This window comes from Saccostrea cucullata, unplaced genomic scaffold (assembly GCF_032062105.1).
Source record: "Saccostrea cucullata isolate Sc308-1 unplaced genomic scaffold, CSIRO_AGI_Scuc_v1 ctg604, whole genome shotgun sequence".
In the NCBI taxonomy this organism is placed as follows: domain Eukaryota; kingdom Metazoa; phylum Mollusca; class Bivalvia; order Ostreida; family Ostreidae; genus Saccostrea; species Saccostrea cuccullata.
Window position 1 is genome coordinate 227,501 of NW_026928921.1, and position 10,715 is coordinate 238,215.

General features: G+C 34.5%; 2 protein-coding genes across 2 annotated transcripts in view; one reads left to right on the plus strand and one right to left on the minus strand.

The window, feature by feature from the left end:
• The window catches only part of LOC134279233 (ATP-binding cassette sub-family C member 10-like), a 13,676-nt gene extending 5,645 nt beyond the window's left edge, over positions 1–8,031 (minus strand). Inside the window, exons 1-15 of the mRNA XM_062761585.1 lie at positions 7,819–8,031; positions 5,932–7,562; positions 5,438–5,665; positions 4,758–4,920; positions 4,464–4,627; positions 3,911–4,162; positions 3,721–3,819; positions 3,407–3,596; positions 2,862–3,098; positions 2,600–2,693; positions 2,179–2,338; positions 1,719–1,934; positions 1,269–1,396; positions 629–798; positions 98–255 (exon numbers count right to left, since the gene is read on the minus strand). Coding sequence (XP_062617569.1) covers positions 98–255; positions 629–798; positions 1,269–1,396; positions 1,719–1,934; positions 2,179–2,338; positions 2,600–2,693; positions 2,862–3,098; positions 3,407–3,596; positions 3,721–3,819; positions 3,911–4,162; positions 4,464–4,627; positions 4,758–4,920; positions 5,438–5,665; positions 5,932–7,488 — 3,816 coding nt within the window. The 5' untranslated portion in view covers positions 7,489–7,562; positions 7,819–8,031. The remainder of the gene's footprint in view (positions 1–97; positions 256–628; positions 799–1,268; positions 1,397–1,718; positions 1,935–2,178; positions 2,339–2,599; positions 2,694–2,861; positions 3,099–3,406; positions 3,597–3,720; positions 3,820–3,910; positions 4,163–4,463; positions 4,628–4,757; positions 4,921–5,437; positions 5,666–5,931; positions 7,563–7,818) is intronic.
• A 318-nt stretch (positions 8,032–8,349) lies between these two features.
• On the plus strand, positions 8,350–10,060 carry LOC134279215 (post-GPI attachment to proteins factor 4-like). Its single transcript, XM_062761562.1, has 2 exons — positions 8,350–8,469; positions 8,661–10,060. The coding sequence occupies exon 2, from the start codon at positions 8,689–8,691 to the stop codon at positions 9,886–9,888; it is 1,200 nt and encodes a 399-aa protein (XP_062617546.1). The 5' UTR covers positions 8,350–8,469; positions 8,661–8,688; the 3' UTR covers positions 9,889–10,060.
• Positions 10,061–10,715: the final 655 nt, after the last annotated feature.

Here is a 10,715-nt window from a genome sequence, read left to right on the forward strand (position 1 = left end):
TACTCTACTACCTGCATCAAAACACCACAAAATCAGAACTTTTTTACCATATAGGTTCTGAGCTAAAATTGGACCAATAATGCCATCCATCACTTACCAGCAGTGACCCCTGCAGGTTTTCTGGTGGAATGTTAAGGTACTGCTGGGCCCTCTCTACACTGACCAGCTGTTTCTCTGTCTCTGTGAAGGAACTGACCACTCCACTCAGAAGATTGGTCACGGAAAGAGCGTAAGATAAAGCTAAGCCAACTAAACCTGTCAACAAATAAAATAATCCTGTAGTACAAGGAAATCAATCCATTTATTGTCTACTTTCTGTGAATTTGAGAAAAAAAAATAAAGAAAATCAGAGGAAGAATGTTTTTAAAATTGTTATTTCAAGAGTTGTCGCAAAATTTTGGAATGAAAAGTTTTCTCTTTGAACTTCAAATATACTGAATTATTCCCATTTCATACGTGTATTTTTATCTCATATTTTTGAGTCAAAATCAAGAAATATGAAATATTAAACTATCAACATTACACAGTCAGCCAAATGATGCTCTGTCTGAGAAATGGTGCTTTTAATTTTTTTTTTTACCTAATTAATTATTTTTAACCAATGTAACTGAATGTAAATACAGTGTACCTGCATTAACTGCCTGGAAGTGATGCTGGAGAACAGAAATGAAAGCAATGCCTGTAACCATGACAACCCCCATCATCTGGAGTCTGAATCCTAGCCAGCTGGCCACAGCCTGTCCACAGAACTGAGCCCTCAGGTTCAGGTCCAACTTCTCAAGGTTCTCTCTTCTGAATCTGATGTGGTCAAAAGTAAAATTCATTGATACAAGTATATGCAAATCAAATCCAGGGGGAATAAATCTAGTTAAAAGGTTATTACTTGAGACTTTCTTCATGCAGATAGATGATTGCCAATACTAACAATAGAGGACAAAAGTTTGTACTGTAAAATCACATATTTTCGTGGGGTCAAAAAAAGGTTTGAGGAAAAATATTGGTTTGTGGGGATTTGATTTCGTGTTTAGAGAATGTTAAGTAGTAATGCATATGTAATTTTACATTTCATGGTGTTCATCAATTTGTGGGTCTCTCCATGCCTCGAAAAACAATTGAAATTAAACCCCATAAAACTTAGTGATTTCACAGTATTCAATGAGCAACTGATTAAAGGATTAAAAAGTGACTAAACATTACATATTGAATGTTATCTATTAAAGAGCAAAAATTTCCCAATGAATCAGTTGTTCAGTTTTCATGCTACAAACCTATCTGATTCTCTGAAGGCCCTGATTGTTGTTAGTCCAGTGACAGTTTCAGAGAAATGAGCATAAACAGGAGACAGGGAGACACTAGAAATCCGCTTCACTTCTCTCGAGGTGTGTCTATAGAAATGCTGAAAATAACAGGTGCTAAATTAAATACAGTACACTATTACTTTTTCACTATTTAGTATTCTTCCCTTTGTGCTTGTTTCTGACATTACTGAAGAGGTTAAAATTTGGATTAAGATATACGTATATGCATTTGAAGAAATACACATGTTACTCCTAAGATTCTAAAGCATGCACCTCTTAGCAAAGACAGTGTACATACGGTACATAGCAGAAACCCACAATTAATTTCCCAAACTCTTACAGGTGGAAGACTAAAAGTAAGCCTCTAACAATGGTACAGTACATGAATAAATGAATATACATGTATATTTCAGTAGTTACCTGAATTTTATAATAAACAACTCCGAGTGGTAGAAGTAGAAGTGTGAACCATGGGAGTCCATAACAGATGACGACAACAGTTCCCAGAATTCCATACAGCTGGGCCAAAAATATGTTAAGGATGAAGGGTAAGGAATCGTCAATGGTGTAGAGATCTGAGGAGAATCGGTTAATGATGCGTCCAATTGGATTGGTGTCAAAAAACGAGACAGGTGCCTGTAATAACATAAACATGTACATGTAAGTTTGATACATTATTTAAATGCATTTGAACAAAATCAGTATTCAAAGACTATTGAATCATTTTTCTCTGGTAATCTAAATGCAATGCAAGTGAAAAAATGAATGAGGTAATGCTAAAAAATATCTATCCAAAAGAGAAATCGGATCAAGAAGGACACACCTATGTAGAACATATAATAAAATGTATACATGTAAACCAATATTCATTATTGATTACCTTCAACATCACAGATAAAAGTCTTTTATGTAAGAACTGTGCAGCACAGATTCCTCCATAAGCAAAAAGGAAAGCCCTCAGTAGAGTGAACAAGGAATTGGCCCCCGCCAGGGCCCCATATACTGTTAGATAGAACTGGATGTCATCTGATGTCGAGTTTCTAAAGAAATTCATACATACACTTTATACAAGCATATCCATCCAGAATTTACACAGTGAAACTTTCAGATTGGGAAAAAAACTAATGTACAGCACAACAATAAAAGAAGTACTTAACACTTGTTCAGGGGAAAAAGTCTCTGTTATGACAAAACTCCATGAAAAGCTAATTCTGTGATTCGATTCATTCAATTTTCCTTTATATTGTGCTTTTTGTATTTTAATCCAATATTTTGTCTAACATATAGAGCACATAAATTACCCAGTGTCATTAGCACTGCTGTGATTGGTGCTGGCTGAATCACGTGAATTAGTTACCCAATAGGACAACCACCAGTCATTCACATTTCTTGAGGCTACAAATGGAACACCAGTATTTAATTTTATAATCTCTACATGAATTTCAACTTTGAGTTTTGACATTTTCAGAATATGACAAACTGATCTTTGACTGAGAAGGTTCAGTCCACTGAATTAATCTTGATTTAAGACCATTTCAAATATAAATGTACATGTATCATCACCTTGCATAAGAAACAGAGCTGTGAGGATACTGGGAGCTAGACAAACTCCTACAGCTGACCAGTATGCCTTATACACAGACAGACGTACAACCCCCTTCTCCATCCCTTCCTCCTCCACCTGCTCTGATTCAACATCTCCACCTTCCACATCATCCATTTCCACTTCCTCTTCCATCTCAAGATCCTCCATTTTGTTTTCCTTCATGAAGTCCTGATCCAACACCTCTGAAGGGCTACCTTTTAAAACACACCTTTATAAATGTATTAACTGTTGATGTAGATCCCTTGTAAAAATTATACATTAAGCCTCTTTTTTTGCTTACATATTCTTTAGCCTTTATTTATCTCTCTATAAGCAAAATCTTCCATCAATCTATCATATTATGCATAATTATTTACAGAAATATCTTATATCTACATTAAAGATCAAAGTCAAACTAATTTAAAAAGCTCAATATGTAAAATTTTAAAAGTACTTGTATTTTTGTGGGATATAAAACGTTTACAAAACTGATCTGCAAAAATTACTCTTTATCCTGTCTTACCAATTCTGGAAATTTTTCCATCTTCCATCACAACCACTACATCAGCTGATGACAAGAACTTTACATGATGAGTGCACAGGATTCTTGTCTTCTTCCTTAACATTCCCATAATGCATTTGTCATATAACTGCTGGGCAACATAAGCATCCACAGCAGCCAAGGGGTCATCCAGTAAATAAATACCTTTATCCTACAGCAGAAAAATTAGAATTAATATAAGTTGTCATAACTTCTAGGTAATTGGTCCATGAAAAACTTACAAGCAAATTTTAAGACTGATGACATGCATTTCTAGTCCTCATTTAAAGAAATACCTGATAAAGAGCTCTTGCTAGAGCCACCCTAGCTTTCTGACCTCCACTTAAAGTCACCCCATTTTCTCCAACCATTGTTTTATCTCCAGCAGAAAAGACCTGAGAGAGAAAAAATCAGCATATTGAAAAATCCAAGACCTTTTTCAGTGATTCATGGTAAAGATAGAATGAGGAGAATTGGCAGACTTACTCTGAGATCCTCGGTGAGTGCTGCTGCATCTAAAACTTTCTCATACTTCCTGTGGTCATATTGCCTTCCAAACAGAATGTTGTCTTTGATAGTGCACTGCTGTATCCAGGCCTCCTGACTGGCTAAGGCGAAGCCCTCCTCCAGATCCCTGACCCAGATCTGACCCCCCACACGCTGCATTTCTGCCAGGATGGCACTCAGTAGAGAACTCTTCCCAGATCCGACTTTACCTACCACCCCTATAAACTGCCCCTGTAATGAAACATATCTATTACTGCCCCATGTAATGAACCACATTAATCTTCATACAGCAAATATCCCAGATATCTACATTTTTTATGAAAAGAGTATATAGAAAAACAAAGAATTTCATCAAATTTGTAAATTTCTTTGTTTAAGTTTTAGTATGTAATTGTGTATAAAAAAGATTTTTTATCCATTTGAACCAAAATTTAAAATTTTAATATAATCAAGTTTCTTTACTGGTTAAAGTTAATAATGTAATACTTGGTGTGTTTTCTGTGATTATTCTTGTTTCATGGAAATACTTAACCTTTTCTACTGTAAGATTAATATCTTTGAGGAGCATAGTCCCATGATGATCACTGTCATCAAAATGGTTCTCAACAGACTTCACTGAGCTTTGTTTATCTAATTCCTCTTGCCAAGAGAAAGTACCAGCTGTGATAACTAGTTCCTCTTCATCATCTGGTGTGCCTATAAGAAACAAGTTGCACAAAGTAAGGCAAAGAATATATAATAACAATGAAACCTTTTCAAGACCAATGAAAACTGCAGCAAATATGCATTTGCTTTCATTATCACTTTGCTAATAAATGATATTTACCATTTATTTGTGCATAATATTCTTTGAGATCAATGTTTTGGAGTGAGACAAATGACTGCAGTCTTTTGAGGGAGACCCAGGCCTCCATGAGACCATTAAGGACCCAGGGGAAGGCATTCAGGGGACTGATCAGCATCAGGAACAGAGAGAGACTGGTAAAGACCTATAAGATACGATAGACATCAGTGTCATATTCATCTCTACCGACTTCCTAGTCTTAGCCCTTAGTTAATATGGAAGAAGTTGTATAAGATAATCATAGTGCTACATTCCTCGGTACAATACCATAATATAGAAAATAATGAGGAAGTAATTTTTTGTAAAAGTTGTACAATGTATTTCAATAGTTTTTTTTGTGATTAATTCAATTTGGCGGAGGCAAGAACATAAAATAGATTTTCAAAAAAAAAAATCATCGAAAACAAAAGCACACACACATCTAGTAAAACTCGGTTATAACAAAATCACTGGGACCTACGAAATTACTTCGCAATATCCGTAATTTGTTATATCCATATTAGGATTTCGTTTATATATATATAATTTATAAAGCTGGGGATCCAAGATATCTTTGCTATATCTGTGAATTCGCAATACCCATATTCATATTAACCAAGTTTTACTATATATATCCATTTCACTATTCATTCTAATAATTTTAATAAAGATTTTAAATCTACCTTAGCAGCAGTGAGAGTGTTTCCTAGTAAAGTGTATGTGGTGAAAGTCAGAATGGATATAAGCACCGGTGTAGTGGCCCAGAAGTAGACACACATTGCATCCAAGTACTTCCTTCCTTTCAAACTTTTTAACTCAGCGCTTCGTAACTTTTCTATTTTGGTCTGGAATGTATCTTCCCAAGCATAGAACTTGACCACACGGATACCTCTGAGAATTTCTGTCATTAGCTAAATTTTAAAAAATACATTTCTTAGTATATAATTATTTCACCTGTATTTCATAGAAAATAAGTAATGTTTCTTAGTACATGTCTAACACACCAAATTTAAAGTTGAGAAATTTGTAAGTTTTAAAATAGTTTTGACTGTTTTAAGAAATTACTATTTTGCTAACCGTAGTTTGTTCATAAATAAATTGCAATACAAAGAAAGATGTGACAGTCACAGAACCAATATTTGATTTTTTTTTCTTTACAATTTGTAATTCCACTGACCTTAACCCTTGCATCCTTTTGAAGCATCATCTCTGTACTGAGCTGCCCAATTTTGTTAGCCAGCCATTTATTGATAGGAATTAGAAGAATAGCAAACCCCAGACCTGCTAAGAAAGCTAATCCAACTTGAGTGTGGAGCAGATAAAGAGACACGCCCACTTGAAATGGTAGGCTCCAGAAAGCATGGAAACTAGGACAGAAATTCACAACTCTATCTGTATCTGTACTCATAAAATTAACAATTTCTCCGGTACTGAACTTTGAAGAGGACACACTGCTGACTCTTAGAGCCTTTTTATACACTGTTGTTATGATAGAACATCTGATCTTTAGTCCAACCACCTGCATATTGTAATCAAACTGGGTTGAACACAGTGATCCGATGAGTGTTGAGACAAGAAGTCCAATCGCATAATACACACCATGTATTTCTGGTTCATTTTTATTCTCTACATAGGACACTAAAAGGTTAAGAAGTAAAGGACCTGCAAATCCTGCAAGATCAGCAAACAGCTTTAAAAGTCCTAGAGAGTAGTACTCCCATCCAAATGTACTATTCAATGCTTTCAGTAAAGTTTTTCTGTTATTTTGGGCTTTTATTTTTACATCTGGTATCCTATTCCTTTCATCTATAGATTTTCTCTGAGAGAAACTTTTACTTTTTTCTGAGACAGCTGCATGGGCATTAGTTATGAATTCTAACATTAGGCCAAATTTGTTTTCTATACTTTTGGTATTCACTCTTCTAGGTAATGTGAAGAGATCTTCTGCAGTTGATATGTCATGTTGAGCTCCTTTTACCATTAGTGGGTTCACCCAGTGAAAAGTCAATCTAGATAGCCACGATTTGTTATCCTCCCCTTCAAGGGGGCTAAAGTCTTGTCTAATTGCACCATATGATGTCCTATAACCATTTAATAATGACTCTTCTTCTGATTCGTTTATGTTTAAACTATGACTTAGTAATTGCACATTAATCCCTCGTTGAGTATTAGGCAGTAACGAAATTATATACACACAATGTAAACCAAAATTCACAAATGAACACACACATAAATAAGGATTAAAATCTTCTGGTCTGTGTATCCACAGCAGAATAGCAGTATGTAGCATAAAACAAGCAGATATAAATGTTAAAATGTATGACAGAATATTCAGTAAAGGTCCTCTATATGTTCCCAATATTAAATACTTTAACTTCCAAATGTAAAAGGAGTGAATAAACCAACAAATACAAACAACACCAGAAGTAACAATATCTATAGCACTAAGTGAAAATCCTAACAATATTTTTGTCAAAAGTGGAGCTACAACTGCTGTTAACATAAGGCCTATGGTACATAACAGTCTCAGCTTCAGAAATATGGGAAAAGGGTACACATAACTGCTAATGCCTGTGCCCCCAGCACTAGCTAAATGGTAGACACTGATTGCCAACAGGAGAATATGAGGGGGAAATACAACAACCAGCTCCTCAAAGCAGAACCCAAAATCTTGTCCGTTCCATGCTGATATGTTCCCGTGTGGCCTGCAAAGTGCCTTCCAAAAGTCATCCATGTCTGAGCTTGTATTGATCAAGTCATCCAAGGTAAAATATGAATCCACAACAACAGTGGTCAAATATTGATCGACTACAAAGAAAGTTTGGAATAATTTTAAGGCAAGCATATTATTTAACCTTATATAATTTAAATTAAGTCTACACATAAAGTACCTCAATATGAAAACATGGACTTTTACTGTCAAAAAAGTTTAAGCTGCTTAATGACAATTTACTTTTAAGTTTTTTTTTAATGTGTGCAAATCTGAGTCAGTGAGTGTCGTCTTAAGTATATGAAGTTAACGTATTTGGCAGTTTGAATAATGCATGCCTATCAAATTTCTTACAGAAATGAATTGCTCCTTGTATTCCTCATTATAATTAGGAAACAGGCTCCCTTCTTGACACGCGACTAATAAATCAACCTTGCAATCAGATGCACATCCAGAAGTAGCATATCTTGCTCGGGATCGGAAAACCGCCACCAAGGAAGCTAAACTGTCGAAAAGGTCTCATAGATGCCTGTTTTGAAGTGCTCCAACGAGTATTGCTTCAATGTATTATTTAATTTATTTTCAATTATTTGCCCTTATTTCTTTTAGAGATTTAAAACTTCCAACCATATCAAAGGCTAAAGTTTATTTAAATTTATTTGTATACGATTAGCAAGATTACCCAAGCGTTATTTTCATTGAAGTGATTTAAAAATTAATGTCAATTTTTCTTAAACTTTATAAAATTAATAGCAGAAAAATGTACATCGATATATTAACCATAAGAGTTCATTTTATTCTTTTATTCTAACTTTAGTTAGTCTCATTTCTTTTCTTATATTAGGAGAACCTTTTTAAGGAAAATTTGAATATTATACCCGATCTATTTACTTTAGGTAAACCTGGGCAAGAGAAGACATCCGGCATCCGTAACATCCTCAACTTACCCAGTGAATCCTGGCAGATGCTAAAACAACTCTGAATGAAGCCCATTTGATGTTCATGGTTTGCATACATTAAATATTTGCATATATATGTAATTCAATGAAAGAATTTTAACAAATTTTGGTCAGGAAATATCAGCATTTCCTCTGTTCATTTCTAATGTTAACTGGTTAATACGAAGTACCGGTAGAGGTCTAGATCACAAACGATTTTAACTTGATTTCTTCTTATTTTCTTAAATTTCATTTTAGACAATCCTTAGAATGCAGAGATCTGGTGATGAAGCCTCTACATACACTACTATGGCTAATCCTCTTGTTTGTTATAACCTTTACATTGATAGTACCACCAGTGTGCATTAGTCTGCCATTTTCCAAATTCTACTACCTTTATAACAAGCAGGATGATGTTACCAAGAAAGCAGAGCTTCTCAATTCAGAGCGATACAAGAAATCTCTTGCCTATTTCTCCTCACTCCATTCGGAGTCATCAAAACTTTTCTATCTCAACATGAAAAAATCAGGTCACCTTGACCTAGTCGTGGCTATTATTACCGTCAAGAGAAACGATGGAACTCTGGGATATCTTACGCAGTCAGTCGCAAAAATGGATAAATTACTAAAAGAAGATAGAAATTTTGAAAGAAAATTCATGTTCATTTGCAATGTTGATCAGAATCTATATGGACATGAGGAAGCCAGGAATTTAGAGAAATTTATACCTGTGGAATATCGCTTTGAAAATTTATCAGGAATACATCAAAGCAGTCCTCACAAGGTGCTATATCATCTTCATAAAAATTTTGATACCTACCAAAAAGAAACCATAGACTACATGTTTTGTTTAGAAATGGCATATTCTATGAATCCTGATTATGTGTTACTGGTGGAAGATGATACACTTCCCCTCCCAATGGCTCTGGATGTGTTGACCACTAAGCTACGATGGTTAACCTTATTCAGAAGTGAACCTATGAAAAACTATGCATTTATTAAGTTATACTATCCTCCGAAATGGCAAGGTTTTGGAAATGAAATGAGAAGAATTCTGGAGGTGATAGCCATTGGAATGGTAGGAGGAGGGTGCTTTTTTATTTTTGCCATCAGGAAAAAGATATTTACACAGTATTTATATTTTGTATTAGGTGCTATATATTTTATAATTTTTGCACTGTTGCTGGATCGACAAAATGTTCTTGAGCTACGCAGGTTGGCATCTCAGTTGTATTCATTAAACATATCTCCTGGGTGTTGCACACCAGCCATGTTTTATCCGAAATGGATCATTCCTAGTCTGCTGAATTATTTAGCCAACGATAATAACAAGCATCATACAGACATTGCTATTTATAATTTCATTACAAGCAACAATCTCACTGCTTATCAAATAGAACCCAATCTGTTTGCTCATATAGGAATGTATACTTCTGTTCATCAAAATTCTCGTAAAGATCCACAAGAGTTCATATTTAGTATGTAATGAAACTAAGACAGTGTACATGTATTGTATTCAGGTTCAAAAGATCTGTGTAGACTCTTTCTGTTTCTCATCTGCTCCTTTGTATTCTTCTTGTACATGTTATATGTACATGGATTTACAGAAAGAAACTACAGTTGTATTGCATTACTCAGTGCAATTTTATATCTTCAAAAGTTTAATTTACATTTGACATTTCTGTTTAGTAATTTATATATTGTATATGCATGAAAAAAAATTGAATACAGGACCATCTTTTAAAATTATTTGGTTGTCCTAATGGCCTGACTCAAAACTTTTTTTACATTCCAGGACATGATATTTTTTTTCATTGAGTTGGCTCGCGTAGCGAGCTACTCCCTGTCGACATAGCCGTTTCAGAGCTGTAAATTTTTTTACGCATTTATCAAGGTGATCCATACGCCAAATATAATAGTTCTAGCAAAAAATGCTTTGGTTTGAGTGATTGAATAAACTTAAGAGGTAAAAACTGTATAAAATTTCATACTGTAACATTATTTATGCCTTCATGCTTTTAAAGAAATTTTTGATTAAATACTTGTACGATGTACAATTACTGCGTATGAATATATGTTCAAGCATATTAGGCGGATCTAATCTTCCCATCTGAAGTTTATTTATAATTGACCTAGAATACTCCCTAACACAAACACCTGCTGCTCTCATTAGCTGCAGCTAGTTGTTGTTGAAAATCTAGTTTTAGAATCCAGATTTGCTGTGGGAATATTTAACCTAATTATTCCATAACACTGACCACTTCAGCTAGTGTGCTGAAATTCATTATAGAATCCAGTCAAAATAATACGGAA